Genomic DNA, 18168 nt, shown 5'->3' on the forward strand with positions numbered 1-18168 from the left:
TTGGAAATAGCTCACAATGTAAGTTTGATTATTTAACTACAGAAGTACTTACTGTTCTCCTCTCTTTGTAGGAAAGTGGCATCTTGGGATGAACTGTGAAAGCAATAATGACTTCTGTCACCACCCCCTCAGTCATGGATTTGATTACTTTTATGGGCTTACTGTGACCAACCTTAGAGACTGCAAGCCTGGCCAAGGCAGTGTGTTTTTAAAAGGGGTTCAGAGGTACCTTGTCATCCTAATCCAAATCCTTGGAGTCACCGTGGTCTCATTGGCAGTAGTGCATTATATTGGCTTCTTCAAAGTAACTTTCCAAGCACTAGGCATCTGTCTATTAATAACCTGTATTTCACTTGCAGTTTTGATTTTTTTCTTTTATCATTTCCGACACCTGAACTGCTTTTTAATGAGGGACCATCAGATAATCCAGCAGCCATTATCCTATGAGAATCTTACTCAGAGGCTGACAACAGAAGCTGTATGGTTTATAGAAAGGTAGGTTTCTAGCTGTGGTTTGAGTTAATGATGGCAATTTACAATGACATTGCTTCCTAAAAAGTAGATTACCATTTTTTTGTTTAAAGCATGACTGAAGTTAATCACTGTCAAGTGACAGTTTTACAACACAGTGTATGCATGTGTAGAGGAAAACCATCACTTTCTACTTTGTCTTAATCTCTTTTTTTTTTTTTTTTTTTTTTTTTCCCAACAGTATGTCATTAATTTCTCTATAGAAACTACAAACTTTTTATGTTTATTTATTTCAGAATAAAAATGTTTAAAAATATATATATTAAACTTCTAACACTTTTTAGGACTTTCATTATTCGGAATTTCAGGTAACCAAAAATATGAGAAGCATTTTGTAATGTGACTTATTTGTATGAAAGCAAAATGTGGAGTTGTACTTTATAAGTTTTCTGGAATGAGAAACTTCTCCTCATCATTGTTTTGGTGCATCCATTAAATGATGAAAACTGCACCCAGTAGTAACTATGAATACATTCACATGATATCATTGCTGAATGCAAACTTAAACCAAAGAATCAATGGGTAATTTTCATGAACTTAATGACGGGACGTGGTAGTCAGCAATATTGTTAGCAAAAAAAATGCCTATCTAAAGTCTTTATCTACTCCAATTCTTCTGTCATTTCATTCATTATAAATATTTGATTTGGCTAGCTCTACTCACAACGCCAAAAAGAAAACATCTTTTAAATCAGATTTCTTTAACTCTCATGAGTAAACAAAATTAAACTAAAGCATCATTGTTTCCTCTGGTTAATGGTGATAGATAAATATATTTTCTCATTTGGATTCTAATTAGTTTAACAATGTAATACTTGTTTATTATAAATGCACGCAAGAACACATGTACACACCTGTGGAAGTTTTTGAGAGTTACTGACCAAGGTTTTGGTGGTTTAAAATGTCTCTTTTTGTATATATATGTAGGGAGATTCTGCCTTTTTGTATAAGTCTATTAATTTGCTGTAGTAATTCACAGTGTTTTGAAGATCTCTGAATTATACATTGCTTTCAACATATTGTCAGTAAAATGATAGTTTCAAAACAGGTAAATTCAGGATTGAGAATGAATGCTAAAAAAGTGGTAACACTATTTATTCATTCTCATAATGCACACAAAACATAACTTAGTCAAAGTTTAAAGCTGGCTAAACAAAATATGGTCTGTGTCAGCACAGATCTGTTGACTCAGCTGGAGGTTGAGGCTTTACATCAGCTAGCACTTGGCCTCCATTCTCAGAGTCATTTCTGGACAACAGTTATTTAAAATTGAAGTGAAGGTTAATAGCATATATTAGTAATTTACAATAAACTTCATTACAGGAATTCTGCAATTGTATTGAGAATTATAAACCAGACAGTTTAGAGTCAAAGCTAAATTAAAAAAATATATCCAAACATATTAGGGTGTTGAGAAGCCATTAGAGCACCCAAGCAATCTTAATTGTGCCCTGTTGTGATTTCATATGTAAGTATATGGCCATAAAACTTGATCCTGGGGAAAAGTGTGAGTATATACACTGAACTGATCTGCCCAATATAATATTGTGAGCAACAAAATCAATATTTGCTTTGACACGCTAGCTCTGACATCATGTCAGTGTATCCACAGACCATTGCTTTTGTAACTTATCTACTGACTTTGGCCATTTGTAGTGGAATGGCAATCAAGAAACAAAAGTGTTTTAACAGCAGACATGTACGCATGCAATTTTATATGTGTGTATATATATATATGTAGTTATGTGCATAAAAAAGACAACACATAACATAAAATAGATATTTTATCTATGTAAGTTTATTATACCCAGAAGAAGTTCTTCTTCTTTTGAAGCTTTTGTAAGCTTTTGAAGCTTTTGTAAGCTCTTCAGAGTTCAGGCAGTGGATTTTCTTGAGATTATTATCTTTTCTAATTATGTCTATCATACTATCAACTTTATGACTTCTTTCTATCTGTCTATCTATCTGTCTATCTGTCTATCTATCTGTCTATCTATCTATATCTAGTCATCAGTTTTGATATTTTTCAATCCTTAGAATTTGCTCACAGAATAGCTATGCATTGTTATGCTTACTCTTCTTCACTCTGTTTTTGGAAGGGTGACAGTGTTTTTTCTTCCTTGGTCTTGTATATGTTTATTACTCTTTTTATTTGCTCATAGGTAGAGAGAAAGAGTAAATACTATATTGAACTTGGAAATAACACTGCAGAAGAATATGTACAATTTCATATGAAAGATCTGATGTATGCAAACAAATATAAATTTAATTGCTCACTGTAATTGTAAGTGGGCAGGTCAACTCACTGTATGTTAATTCTAATTTTACTTTTCCCCAAGAGCAAGTGCATGTACATATTTTAAACATATCAAAATACTCTCTAGACATTACAGTATATCTGAAAGTCAAATGGATGCTAATTATTTCATTTTAAGTTCAGTGTGGTTGTCACTCATGTCTTTTCAGCATATCCTTTAATAGATAACCAGTGGCACAGACAATCCAAATTAGAAAATGCCAGACCTTTCTTTAATATCTTAGAAACCAGTAAGACAGAAGTATCACTCTATGTTACAGAATCTCTCTCCTAACAAATTCAGATAGCTGATGACAATTAATAACATTTTGTTTTTAAGGTGAAGGTGGTATTTTGTTTTAATAGTAAAGATGATATTCAGAAATTTTCATGCAGATTTTTTTTTCCAGTCATAAATTACATAGCCATAATGTTCAAAATTTTTGATAGTAGTTATTATTATTTTTTTTTAACTACTTATCTATTCTATTTCAGTGCTTGAAAGACTGTCACGTATCTAGATTTATTTTCATCTACTCTAGCAGACTTGTTTGGAATTTTTCCATGTGTCACTAGGTGTTAATATTAGGCAGTTGGCATGTTGTACTGAAATCAAGATTTTAATAAAGCACAGTGTTTGTCTAGCTCAATAGACATGAAGCACAAGAAAGACATGGAACTTTTGAAGTGTTTCCTGAGGAGTGCAATGAAGATTGTCAGAGATCTGGAGAACTTCTCCTTTGAAGAAGGGCTGAGGGAGCTGAGCTTGTTCAGCCTGGAGATCAGGAAGCTCTGGGGAGACTTCACTGTGACCTTCCAGTTCTTAAAAGGAGCTTATAAACAAGGTGGAAAGCGACTTTTTACATGGTCTGATAGTTTTAGGACAAAGGAGAATGGTTTTAAACAGAAAAGGATGAAATTTAGATGAGCTGTTCAGAGGGATGATTTTACTCAGGGGTTGGTGAGGCATGGGCACTAGCTGCCCAAAGAAAATATGAATGCCCCATCCCTAGAGGTGTTCAAGGCCAGGTTAGATGGGGAACTGAGCAGCCTGATCTGGGTGGCAACCCTACCCATAGCAGGGGGCGTGAAACTGGATGAACTTTAAGGTCTCTTCCAACCCAAAGCCATTCATCGTATGATTTTCAGGCAAAGGTAGGTATGTCTACTTTCATAGCTGCTGTGAATACTTTCAACACTATAGAATCTGTAGCTTAAAAATTTAGTACTTTAGGATGGAATTTGAGGACAATTTTACATTAGCAGAAGTTTTTTGTTCAGAAAGGTAGTACTTGTTCATCGTATTAAAGATTAATATAGAGTTTATTGAGGGCAAGTAAAACTAAGCCCTATCATGTCATGTTCCCACTTAGTGTCCAGAATTAAATCATGCAGAAAATGTCCCTCTGATTTGACAGCCACAGGCCTACAAATACCAAACCTTGCCTATTGCTCTGCCACAGTGGTTTTGGATGAACATCAGTGCTTGCGAAGACAAACAGAAGTACCCAGGGAGCTTTTAGTTCAGCAAATACTTGAAATGAAATAACAAGAACGACAACAGAGTTAAGGACCTGTTAGGTGAGGGGTGACTTCATATTAAAGCTGTCCTTTTAATAGCTCAAGCCTGAATTAAATATTTGAAAGACACAAAGACTCCTCACAGTAAATAAGCAGAATTTAATACTATATAGTGCAGTGGTATTACTAGCAGTGTGATGCATTTAGATGTTTTCAATGTCAGGTACATGTATTCTAAGGAATGTCATAAGTTGGAACCATGTAATTTATCTTGCTATTCAGTAGATTGAAAAGAATGTGATTTGTGTTTTGATAAAAATTCCTTGCTAGATTTGGGTAAGTGAACCTCAGATCTTTAGAAGCTGAAGTTCCCTGTGTCTGAAGTGTGTAAAAGATAGTGATGATACATCTTTGAAGGAGTTGTTTACTGAAGTGATTCAGGAGAATGAAGCTGTTATTGTCAGATATCTCTCCTACCTACTAGCTGATATTGTCATTCCATTTCAAGGTCATATTAAAAGTAGTCTTTTATAATTCTCCTCAACGAGTTTTGGCAGGAGATAAATAGCTGCCTGTGATCTTTTATAGGATATTAATAGGTGAGACACTTCTCCAGCTGGCAGTGAGCTGTCAATCAGAACCTGTCAATTTGGGTTGCAAAGGAGTGAATGATTTAGTGCCCCTGTATGTTAGACATTGGTTGGATGACTTTTATGAAAGTATGATCTTTATATCAGTTCCGTTAAAGAAAAGAATTGCTGTATCTTGAAAATGACTTACTTTAGCAATACACATATACATTTACAAGTATGCACAATCTGTAAAATCAGAACAAGACAGTTTGCATGAAAAGTAAATCATGCCTGCACTGTTACAAGTAAAAAGTGCATTTTTTTGTGGTATTTCACCCTAAAATTTATGTATTGCACTCAATTCAGTGAACTGTGATTTAAGAAAAAGCTAAAGATTAAGATGCAGTAAAAGTATTGAGATTGTAAAAAGCAACGAAACAACTGCCTTGCAGAAATGTTCTTTAATGAAGGGTCAGTGTTAGGTTAACATACATAATAAACATTAAATTTATACGTATGCATCTTTTTTATTTGAAATGCTGACATTTTCAGTCTTTGTAATTGACTCAGAAGCCTCCTTTATTATTTTTGCTACAATAATGAAAATTTCCCTCACATATGACCTACCAAATAACAATTAATACAAACTTCTTGGTAAATATATATTTTATGAGAAATATTATATTTTTATTTTTGGGAATCTCTATAATACATTTATCAGTACTGAGATCATAAAGGATATATATGAAAAGTTATCTGAAGGGAATTCAAATATTCCTTTTCAATTTCCCACATGATAAATACTCCATTTATTCTGTGACTACTTGACCACTTTTTAAAAAAGGAGATATATTTATGGAGAAAACTTCCCAGCCAGAAACACTGTTATCCAATGAATAATCTAGGAAAAATTTTACCTTTTTGTGTTTATTCATTGCTGCCTGTGTCAATAAGAAAGTTTTAACCATGCAACTTCTGCCAGAACAAATCCAATCCATGAGAGAAGATAAATACATCAAAACATACTATATTTAATTTTCCTTCAAAATATCCATCAAAATATTGATGTCATATGAATCTCTTTTATGAAGTTTGTTGATAGATTAGAATACATATTTTTTAAATGAATAATTTGCATGTGCACATCTGGATTGTTCTTCCATCCCTTTAAAAGAAGGATGAACTAACTGCATGAGGAACTATCTAGTTTTCCTTTGATGTTAGCATGAATCATATATATAATCCACCAGAGAAGTGACAAGGGAAAATACAGTAAATAACCCCAAAAGTGCTCTATAATTAGCTGAGTGTCTTAAGGTGAGATTCAGACAAGTTCTCTGGGTAGTGCTCTTGTTATTCAACTGAAATTTACAGTATGTGTAATGCATTACAAATGTTGTTATAGCGTATGGTAGTAAATTCAGCTGGTACTGTACACTTCAAAGTAAAGTTCTATAAATAATGCATAAAGAAATGTTCTTATTTGAGCTTTTCTTTCACAGCCTGCTCGAACAGATCGTAAATATCATGTTGACATATCACATGAACAGCAAAATTTAGAGAGTCTGTTTATTGCACTCCTTCATCTCAGTTCAAGAAGTAGAATTAAAACAATGGAGACTTTATTACAGTGAGAGAACAATTCCTTTGTATTAATATGCATTTTAAAAATATTTATGCCTTGATGCAGCTTATAAAAATGCAATGTATTTCTAGTGTTACGTGCTAATCATATGCATAAAAATACTTCATTAAATAACAGGAGAAGATTTTGTCATAAACCTTAGTCTGGATAAAGGAGAAAGTGCTAGTATATTTGGTTTGATACAGTCTGATATTATGGTATTGGCCCAGGTTCTTACAATAGTCTAGTTAGTTTATTACCTTCCATACGACCTTGTTGAAGAAAGTGACTGTATATACATATGCATATTGTACTAAATGGGTATGTTTCTGGACAGCAGTTGCATTAGGGCTCTTAAACATATACCTCTAAAACTAATAGATTCTTGTAGCCAGAATCTGCTAGATTCCTGGCTTTAAATAAAATCTCTTTCTACAGAGATAGCAAACAGTAATTGATTAATTTTATTTATTTATTTATTTATTTATTTATTTTAATGCATTCAATTCAGTGTGCACTTAGCTGAAAATTTTTACTGTCTGTGTGTTTGTTGTGTGTTCAGGATTTACCCTATAATCAGATACTTTATCCTACTTTGTATTCATTTTGGGTTTTTTTGAGCTCCACTGCCAAAACAATTCTGCTTCGAAATTTTTAAATAAAAGACTAAATCTAAGTTTTTTATGATTGTAGTTATTTGTTTTGTTTTTCTTTTTCCCCAGGAACCATAATGCACCATTTCTTCTTGTCCTGTCTTATCTTCATGTGCATACTGCTCTATATGCTTCAAAAATGTTCAGAGGAAAAAGCAGGCATGGATTATATGGAGATGCTGTGGAAGAAATGGATTGGAGTGTAGGTATGTTGATCTTAGTTTAGTATCAGTGAAGGCGTGTCCATCAAACATAGAATTCTGCAATGTAGATATCTGTAGTATGTTACACATAATTGACCCTAATAGTTAGGGGGAAAAAGATAGATAAGATATAATAACTACTCTGTGATCAAATTTGTTATGTCTTACAAATAATTACTCTCTTCTTTGACTATAATGGTAAATCAGTGTGGACTTTCTTCATGAAAATGGTGTTTCCTTGTTCATGAGTTCAGCTTCGGTGCATATGGATGTAGAGTACTCTGAAAGTAATGCCTCCTATTTATTTCCATGGAAACTACAACAGATACAAAGAGTAAAATAACTCTATTTGATAGAGCAAATTCACATCTATAAGCCACCATTAGCTATGCATTTTTACCAGTGACAAACAAGAGCCTGCATGCCATGCTTATAAAAATCTGCATGGCCAACTGGAATTTGCCTAATCTTTCATGTAGCTGTAACCACTGCTGAAATGCACCACCCTTCTCCTCATTGTGCTCACATTCACTGTTTGGTGTCCATAAATGTCCAGCAAGTGTTGATTAATGTCAGTGGATGCCATTTTTTCTGCATGGAGGAATTAAATTCCACCTGCTTTGCTTTACATGCACTTCCATGTCAAATGCCATTTTGTCAGACTGTCCCTCTGATGCCATCTATCACACAGCAGCAAAATGTAGTGGAATGTTGGTGGGAAGGTTTAACCATTACTGCCATGCCACCATCTGCCTCTGATGTAGGCCAACACAATAAATTAAGAGGCACTGATTTTGGAGTAGCCCTCATATTTTTAAACTATGCAAGCATGTGTGGATAAACCTTGTGTATATTCTTCTGCATCTTTTGCATCAAGAATTCTAGTTGCAGAAGTTAGAGGACCAAAACCAAGGTATATTTAATGATTTGTAGTTTATTTAGTACAATACTCACAGAAATAAACAATTTGGGAAAGCCCTTATTTGGGAGAAACTGTATGCATTTGTAAGGAATGGCTTTCAGTATGTGGGGTAAATGGACTAAGTAGTAAAAAAAGCTCTTTTGTATGTCTGATTTTGTAAAGAGAAATAGGATTTAATTCAATATGTATTGCATCCTGAATCTTTATCACTTCCGTCAGTGCCAACCTGTATTTAGTAAATCAAGAGTTTGCACTGCATAGGGGTATTCATAAGTCCTGTCATTTCGGTTTGCATTGTCTTTGTGGTAAGCTTGTTTCACTGCCTGGGTTTGATTTTTCTATTTCTTTTTCTATTCCATGTTAGCAAGGATGTTCTAGCCCAATCGATCATTTGCTGTCTTTGGGTTTTGCTCCCCCCTTGAGGAGAGTGGCTCTGGAGTTTAAACACACTGGAAACCTAGGCAGCTCCTGCTTCAGACTATCTAATGATGCAGAGGTGATAGCAGATTGAAAGCCAGAATAACCACAGGCTTCTAAGAGATGCGTCACACAAACTGTTTCAAACTGCAGGACACCAAAATGTGACTTGGAATGATTGAGATAAATCAGATATAAAAATGTAGTAGTGATAGCATAGGAATTTTGGAAAAACTCAAGAGAAGAGAAACATGAGTTTCTTCTAGTATTAGCCTTTATTATAGGAGCATCAGAACTAGTAGGGCTAGACCAATTAGGAAACAGGTTCTTGGCTAATTTAAACTAGTGTACAAATGCCAAATTTTGTCTCAGCTGAGGATTTGGCTATTTGGTGTGGTATATGTCTTATAAGACTCATCTCCTTGGACAGATTGCATATTGGCTCCGGGAGGCAGCAGATGTGTTTAGTTTCTTTGCTATTTTTTCCTCTATTATTAATATGATGAAAGAAGGTTATGTCTAACATTCTAATAGAGACTGAAGGAAAAACATAGACTTTTTTTTTTTTTAATTGATGAGAGCACTATTTCCATTAGTTTCCACTGAAAATTCCAGTCTTAATGAATCAACTATATCAGACAAAGTACATTTATTTGCTATACTATTGATGCCAGTAACCATGATTTCCTTGAGTACTTCTTATGACATTAGTAGAAAAATTAAACAAAATTGTCTGGAAAAGCTGAAAAAAAAGAAAACTTTTAGCTTTCTACAACAGGTTGTATTATTATTTGTTAAACAGAAATTAGTATTTATGCACAAAGGAATGTAATTTGTAAAATAAATAAGAATAAACTATGCCACATATAGCAATATGCAACACAATCTTTTAATTAAAGATAGGACATAATAAATATACAATATTTATTATAATATAATACAGTAATTTTACATAATATAAATAACAACATAATATAATATATATAATATTATAAACATAATAAATACATAATGAATGTATGGAAAACATGATTATAGTATATCATAAAAAATGCTTGACACTTTCCAGGAAGCCAATCACCAACTACAATTCATTTCTAATAGAAATTTGCGGTGTACATTTTGTTGAGTGTTGAGAAATATCAGTCCTTTATGGATGACTAAAAAGAGAAGAAAAAAAAAAAGAAGAAAAACCTGGAGGAGAACAACAGAAACAATGTTACGGTTGTCAAATAAGAGTAAAGGAAAATTTATATCAAATTGGGCCATGCAATGCAAATTAAATACTGTCCCTGATTTGAGAGACCAATTAGTGTCAGAAAGAAAGCTCTAGCTGTCATATGCAAGAGGAAGAACAATTTCTTTTCTAAAAGTAAGACAGAGAAGTCCACTCTGACTAAGAATCCTAAACGAAAGACAATTCACCCTTTTTATTTGTTTATTTATTTAATTTAAATTACCTAATTGGGCAATAATTCAATTAAAAGACAATCTCCATGCTAGGAGGTGAAAAACATATATAAAGCATAAGTAAAATACTCCAATGATTGTTTCACGTTTGTGACTTGTTAAACCAACATTGAAGAGTATGATTACAGTCCACATCAAAAACAGTAAATACAAAGTATTTGAATAAGCTTTAGGTCTGTGTATTTTTACCATTTTTGCAAACTGATATGTGTTTAACAGAATCCAGTGTTTAAGGCATTCAGTTATAATGTCACTGTATGTGACATGCCTTAGAGAGTTATTCTCTGGATAATATTAAATTTGTTTCAATGTAGGCTAAGCACCTTATTAATGCTATTAATTATAATTCAACTGAGAGCAGATAAAATAATCTTGTAGTCTAAAATGGAAAAGAAATGATGAGTGAATGAAAAGAGTGTTATCCTTTTCCTTCCTCTCTTCTTGCTTTCTTCATTTCTAATTCAGTATAGGAAAATAAATGGATATTTTCAGAAATGATTTTTTTTACTCTAAATTGCATAACACTAATTTCATTAGTGTTAGCAGTGTGAAGAGTTCTGAAGCCCTCTGTGGACTTGTATATAAGCTGCATGAAGATAGACTAATTCAACACCACTTTTGGAAATGGCTGTTTATTGTTCTGTTTACAGTAGTAAGCCTACTAACCAGTTTTTAATCCCTTGTGGAACAGTGGTGAATGTCTGAAGTGTAAAAATGTCTCAGAAATTGTAGTCTGGCACAAGCTAGTTTCCTGTAAGGTAACTATGCTGGATGTCTTTATTATTAGAATGCCCTTCAAGCTGGAAAAAACTTAACTGCTTCTCTGCCATATTCTTTTATTGTGTATTAGGATCAACTTATGCCAAGATGCAAAAATTTTGCCACCTGATGTTACTTAATTAGAATAAGAGGAGTGGGATCTTAATGTGTCTTATTCTTACTTTAAGCTTGTGGTTGAAATATCTTAAAAGGTTCAGTAAAATTCTATACTGTGAAAGTAGCTCCATATCTCTCCAGTACAAAAGAGATAATAGAGCTACTGAAGAAAGTCTGGCAGAGGTCTGCAAAGGTGATTTACAGGACTGGAGCATCTTTCTTGTGAGGAAAAGCTGAGAGTACTGGGACTATTCAACATAGGGAATAGAAGGCACAGGGGAATTTCATCAGTATCTGTAGATACCTGAAGGAGTGGGCAAGAAAGACAAAAGGCTCTTTCTATGCCTGCTGAAAAATGGGCACAGACTGTAGCAAAGAAGGTTCGATCAGAAAGCACTTATTTATTATGGAGCACTGGCAAAGGTAGCTTAGGGGGGATGTAAAGTCTCCTCCTTGGAGATATTCAAATGCTGTCTGGACATCGGCCTGGGCAACCAGTCTGAGTGAGGTGCTGAACCCGAGGTCTGTTCCAACCTTTAACCATTCTGTCATCTTCTGAGATGTTCAAGAAAAGGGGAAAGAAACTAGTTGCTAAAATTGATTTATATTTTGAAAACAAATCAGGCAATAGCTTCTAAGAGATAGTCTGTAGGATCCAAGGAGCTATTCACTGAAGAAAGCAGAAGCAAAATGCATTATGTTACTACAGTGATTACAGATATTGAGGATGCTGATTATATCTTAAATAGGATTTCCTTACTAAATTGTACACTGTTTTCTTGCTATATCTAGTGATGGACAAGCAAAAAATAAGATGTGAAATCTAGAAAATAACTTGTAAACCTTAGCTATTTAAAATGAAATCTCACTATATTTCAATAGCTAATGTTATTCAAAGTCAAATTTGCACTAATATAATTCATAGAAACATCTGTAATCAGAAACTTTCATTACTGTAGAGTTTATGTAAGACGAACAGCAGCATGCTAATAATCTCAGACTGAATGAGTTTAAGTAAAGACACCAGGAAACAATTAAAAAAAAAATGAAGAGATTTCACTTCCTATTTATTTATCAGGGAGAAATAGAGATTGAAGAATAATCTCACTTTAGGATATATAATTTTATAGTTATTTATTATATAGTTATATATATTTAATTATATAGTTATATATATTTAATTATATATTGTTTATATATAATTATATATTATTATATTGATCCATTTTAGAGCTGAACAAAGTAAATATTTGTGTCTAAATGCAAAGAAAGGACTTCAGAGATAAACAAAAAAATAAACCACAGATGAGGAAACAATCATCTAAGGACTGATCTTTTGCTTAAGAGTATTCTTTTGTGTTTTTTTTTGGGGTTTGTTTTTTTTTTTTTGGCAGAAATTAATAAAATAGAATTGAATCATTTTTTTCTCTTTTGTCCCTAAAGATGAGCTTAATTTGTCATTATTTTTCACCTAATGTAGTCATTTGTAACAGTGCAAAATCAATTTAAAAGGTAATCAAAGCAGAATGATACCACCATATTATAGATGGTAGATAATCAGACTTAAATTGTTTTATTCAGCTATGATGAATGTGACATAATCTTAGCTGAGCCTGAAAACTTAAAAGATGAAACTAAAGTTCTGGAGAGTGATACCTGGTATGTTTCTTGACCTTGCTTTTCTGAATTGATACTGCTATATGTGAGAAGTCTAGGTTTATTTTTAAGTTTTTTTTGTGTTATCATTAAAGATGTTCAGCTAGTAACTCTAGAAATAATGTATGAAGCCAGTTAAGTACTTTATGAATAGTATTTTTCCACTCTAATCTTCCATCCTGAACTTACTCTAACATAAAAGACTGGTTTTGGTTTTTTTTCAGCTATTATAGTAGTTAAGCTCTTGAAGCACATTAAGTCTTCAGGTCAGATCTGGGAAAATTGTCAATAAGAATGCAGATTAAAGAAATTTGTAGCTCTGCCATTTATGATGTGGATGCTTTCCAGTTGTGATCTGGGCTAAAACCCAAACACATTTTATATGTCACTAAATAATAATGACTTTCAGTCACTACTGAACAGGACTGAATTTAAAAGGTAAGTGATACAAGACTCCTGTTTACTCTCTGATAAGCCTCCTGAGCTATCTAATCCTCCTTAAGTACAATTTCCTTTTTCTATAGTACATCTTTGTACACAGCAAATCTCCTTGTAACATTATTTACAAGATTTTAAAGTAGATTTTAATCAGCCATTCCTATATCATTTTTTAATCAGCCAGATTTAAGTAATGTCTTAATAATGCATACTCTATGATAGAAAATTTCAGTGTAATGTAGCTTGTTGTAGTAGCATCAGTGTGTTCAAAATTTGTTGCATCTGCTGAACAGATTTCATTTGCATCTGATATGACACAAGTTAAATTATCAGCACAAAATATGCTAGTGCATTATTCACTTTACAACAAATTAATACTACCACTTTCAAAATTTTAAAGGTTTTCTGTTAGTAATAAACTTCTGAAAATTGATCCTAATTAAAACAAACAAACAAACAAAAAAAAACAAAACAGTGAAATGACATCTAATATTGTGATCAAAATGCTCTAATCAGTGAAGAAAAAGAAATACTTTACTTGAGATAGGCAAATATCTACTGGTAGGAGAAAGCTCACAACTTGTTTCAGATGATCTTGAGATAGCAGAATCCCAGAGATTCTCCAGACTATGAGGATATGAAAGTCTGCAATAAAATGTGCAGCCAACATTTTGTTTATCTACCACATAAATGACTTTTTTTTTTTTTTTTGCTCCATGCTTGAGGTGGGTGGGGAGTCATCATTGGGATTGAGAACACAATAAAGAATCACAGAATCACAGAATCATAGAATCATAGAATCACAGAATTGTAGGGGTTGGAAGGGACCTCCAGAGATCATCTAGTCCAACCCCCCTGCCAAAGCAGGTTCCCTACAGCAGGTCGCACAGGTAGGCATCCAGGCAGGTCTTGAACATCTCCAGAGAAGGAGACTCCACCACCTCCCTGGGCAGCCTGTTCCAGTGCTCCGTCACCTCACTGTAAAGAAGTTCTTGCGCATGTTTGTGCGGAACTTCCTATGCTGCAGTTTCCAGCCATTTCCCCTTGTCCTGTCTCCACTCACCACTGAAAAGAGTCCAGCCTCGCCATTCTGCCCCCCACACCTTAGATATTTATAGACCTGGATCAGGTCCCCTCTCAGTCTCCTTTTCTCAAGGCTGAACAGACCCAGTTCACTCAGCCTTTCCTCATAGGGGGAGATGCTCCAGGCCCTTCACCATCTTTGTGGCCATCCGCTGGACTCTTTCCAAGAGATCCCTGTCTTTTTTGTACTGGGGAGCCCAGAACTGGACGCAGTACTCCAGATGAGGTCTTACCAGGGCAGAGTAGAGGGGGAGGATCACCTCCTTTGACCTGCTGGCCACGCTCTTTTTAATGCACCCCAGTAAGCCATTGGCCTTTTTGGCCACAAGGGCACACTGCTGGCTCATGGCCAACCTGTCGTCCACCAGGACACCCAGGTCCCTTTCCGCAGAGCTCCCCTCCAGCAGGTCATCCCCCAACCTGTACTGGTGCATGCAATTATTCCTCCCCAGATGCAAGACTCTACACTTGCTTTTGTTAAACCTCATCCGGTTTTTCTTTGCCCAGCTCTCCAGCCTGTCCAGGTCTTGCTGAATGGCAGCACAGCCTTCAGGCGTGTCAGCCAATCCTCCCAACTTCGTATCATCGGCAAACTTGCTGAGGGTGGCCATTATCCCCTCATCAAGGTCATTGATGAAGATGTTGAACAAGACCGGACCCAGCATAGACCCCTGAGGAATACCGCTAGTTACAGGCCTCCAACCGGACTCTGCACCACCACCAACAACCCTCTGTGCTCTGCCAGTCAGCCAGTTCTCAACCCACCTCACTGTCCACTCATCTATCCCACACTTCCTCAGCTTTGTTATAAGGATGTCATGGGGGACAGTATCAAATGCCTTGCTGAAATCAAGGTAGACTACATCCACTGCTCTCCCCCTATCCACCCAACCAGAGACAACATCAGAGAAGGCTACCAGGTTGGTCAAGCACGACCTCCCCCTTGTGAACCCATGCTGACTACTCCTGATAACCTCCTCTTCTTCCAGTTGTCTGGAGATGACATCCAGTACAAGCTGTTCCATCACCTTTCCAGGGACAGAGGTGAGGCTGACTGGCCTATAATTGCCTGGGTCTTCCTTCTTGCCTTTTTTGAAGACTGGGGTGACGTTGGCTATCTTCCAGTCTTCAGGCACCTTCCCCGTCTTCCAAGACTTCTCAAAGATGACAGAAAGCGGTTCAGCAATCACCTCTGCCAGCTCCTTCAGCACCCGTGGATGAATCCCATCGGGTCCCATGGATTTCTGAACATTGATGTTGCCTAGGCGCTCCCGGACCACCTCTTCCCTGACAGAAGGGGGGTCTTCCATTCCCCAGATCCTCTCACTAATCTCCAGGGTCTCAGATTCCCGAGGGGGAGCTTTTTCACTGAAGACAGAAGCAAAGAAGGCATTCAGTATCTCCACCTTCTCAGCATCCCCCGTTACCAGAACACCCCCATCACTTAGCAGGGGAGCCACATTCTCCCTAGTCTTCCTTTTACTGTTAATGTACTTGAAAAAACCTTTTTTATTATCCTTTATCCCCTTTGCCAGATTTAATTCCAGGCGGGCTTTAGCCTTCCTTGTCGCATCCCTGCAGACCCTGACAACATTCCTGTATTCTTCCCAAGTAGTCAGACCCTTTTTCCACATTTCATGGGCCTTCTTCTTTCCTTTGAGTTTGTGCACGAGCTCCTTGCTCATCCACACAGGTCTCCTGCCACCCTTTCCCGATTTCTTCCTCACAGGGACGCACCGATCCTGAGCTTGGAAGAAGAGCTGCTTAAATGCTGACCAGCTCTCACAGGCCCCATTGCCTTCCAACACCCTAGCCCATGAGACAGCTCCAAGTAGGGCCCGAAAGAGATCGAAGTTGGCTCTCCTAAAGTCCAGGATAGCAATCCTACTTTTTGCTTTACTTCTTCCACTCAGGATCTTGAACTCCACCATCTCGTGGTCACTACAACCCAAGCTGCCCCCGACCTTTACTTCCCTGACAAGCCCTTCTCTATTAGTGAGAATAAAAAAAGGTTTAAGCCAAAACTAATATGGAACGTAGGAACTTCTCTGTATACTTGGATGAAGGTTATACGTAAACAGTGCTGAAAAGAAGTAAAAAACAAGGACACTGAGTAGGGCTCATGATGCAGAATTAAGACTAACATCCTAAAGGTAGAGAATGTCAAAAATACAGACCGAGAACACAGTTTAATGGAAGCTAGTAAAGGTTTTGTTGATAATTTGACTCTGTATAACATTTTTAACATGGGTACTGTGAAGCTGCTAAGTGGAATTACATTTCCTCCATCTCGAAGAAATACCACAAGTGTATAATAGTCGTAAAGAGAATTGGATCAGGATGAAAGACAGGGATGTGATTTACAGCTCCCTTTTCTATCTTTGGAGATTGTGTCCCTATTTTGAACCTGAAACCTTCAACACTGACTTATGAACATGATTTTACCATCCTTTTTTTCTTCTATGCTTCAAACACAGAAATATCTGTCAAGTTATTTATAGAGCATGCAATCATGTTTTTCATAAAGAATGAAGTTGAGCTAGTAGGTGAAGTATGTTACTGTTATCGCTTACATATCAATGAAAGAAACCTGAAGGTAAAATAAAGAGGCAGAGAAACTAAAAGCGAGAATTTTTAATCTGGTTGTTTAAACCTCCTCATCCACACCCCTTTCTTGTACCTTCAGAAAATTTTTAAATGGATTATCCAGTACCTCAATACAACTGATAGTGTGCATTAATAATTGTACATTTGTACAGCTACACAGAAGGCACAAAATAACTTTGTATATTGCAATATCCAGTTTTACAAAATGGGAAATACAATTTTTTTTATGCTTGTATCTTCTGATACAACCATACAGTTATGTCATTTTTTTTCCACTGGCACTTTGTCTTCTCATAACAGATCCCCTTCTTAATGAGCAGCTATTCAACAGCAGATTTATCCTAGTTGTTAAATATGAATTTTCATGTTCTATTTAACAAAAACAGTACTGAAGTTCTGTTTCGATAGACACTACAGAGGGACCTGAATAGACTGGATCGATAGGCCAAGTAGTTAATTGTATGAGATTAAATACAACCAAATGTTGGATCCTGCATTTTGGTCACAACAACCCCAGACAACTCTGGAGGCTTGAGGAGAAGTTGTCAGAAAGCTGCCTGATGGAAAGGGACCTTGGTGTACTGATGGACAGTCAGCTGAATATGAGCCAGCAGTGTGCCCAGGTGGCCAAGAAAGCCAAGTGTCCTGGCTTGTATCAGGAATGGTGTGGTGAGCAGGACTATGGAAGTAATCTTCCCCCTGTACTCGGACTTGGTGAGGCCCCACCTTGAGTACTGTGTTCAGTTTTGGGCACCTCAGTACAGCAGTGTTGGAGAGAGAATCAGGTTGTGTCGTGACAAGAGGCTAAAGGCTTTAAACTAAAAGAGGGTAAATTTAGATAAGACACTGGGAGGAAGTTCTTTGCTATGAGGATGATGAGACACTGGAACAGGTTGTCCATAGAGGCTGTGTATGCCTCATCCCAAAAGGTATTCAAGGCCAGGTTGGGGCTATGAGCAATTTTGTCTGTTGAGAGATGTCCCTGCCTTTTCAGAGGTGCTGGGACTAAATGATCCTTAATTTCCCTTCTAATCCAAACCATTCTATAGAGATTCTATAATTCTGTGAGTATTGTTAATTGGCAGGATGATTTGTATTAGTAAATTGACATGAAATTGAAATTTCTTTTCAAACTGGCTGAATTATAAGGCTCAGATTCCTGGTGGTAATAAGTTCTTGTTGATGGAGTTGGTAGAACTGTCTTTTTGTCGACTGTGGTTTTTTGCTTCTTTTTTGGTAATACTTTTGGTTGCTAAAACAACAATACTAAGTAAGCACGCTAATAATACAAGATCATTC

The 18168-nt window shown here is 35.9% G+C and overlaps 1 protein-coding gene across 1 annotated transcript in view; it reads left to right on the forward strand.

The window, feature by feature from the left end:
• Positions 1-18168, forward strand: part of STS (steroid sulfatase) — a 110548-nt gene that overhangs the window by 20666 nt on the left and 71714 nt on the right. Inside the window, exons 6-7 of the mRNA XM_042868081.1 lie at positions 72-495; positions 7267-7403. Coding sequence (XP_042724015.1) covers positions 72-495; positions 7267-7403 — 561 coding nt within the window. The remainder of the gene's footprint in view (positions 1-71; positions 496-7266; positions 7404-18168) is intronic.

The sequence above is a fragment of the Lagopus leucura genome, unplaced genomic scaffold, assembly GCF_019238085.1.
Source record: "Lagopus leucura isolate 7727_CA_CO unplaced genomic scaffold, USGS_WTPT01 Super-Scaffold_100001, whole genome shotgun sequence".
Taxonomy (NCBI): domain Eukaryota; kingdom Metazoa; phylum Chordata; class Aves; order Galliformes; family Phasianidae; genus Lagopus; species Lagopus leucura.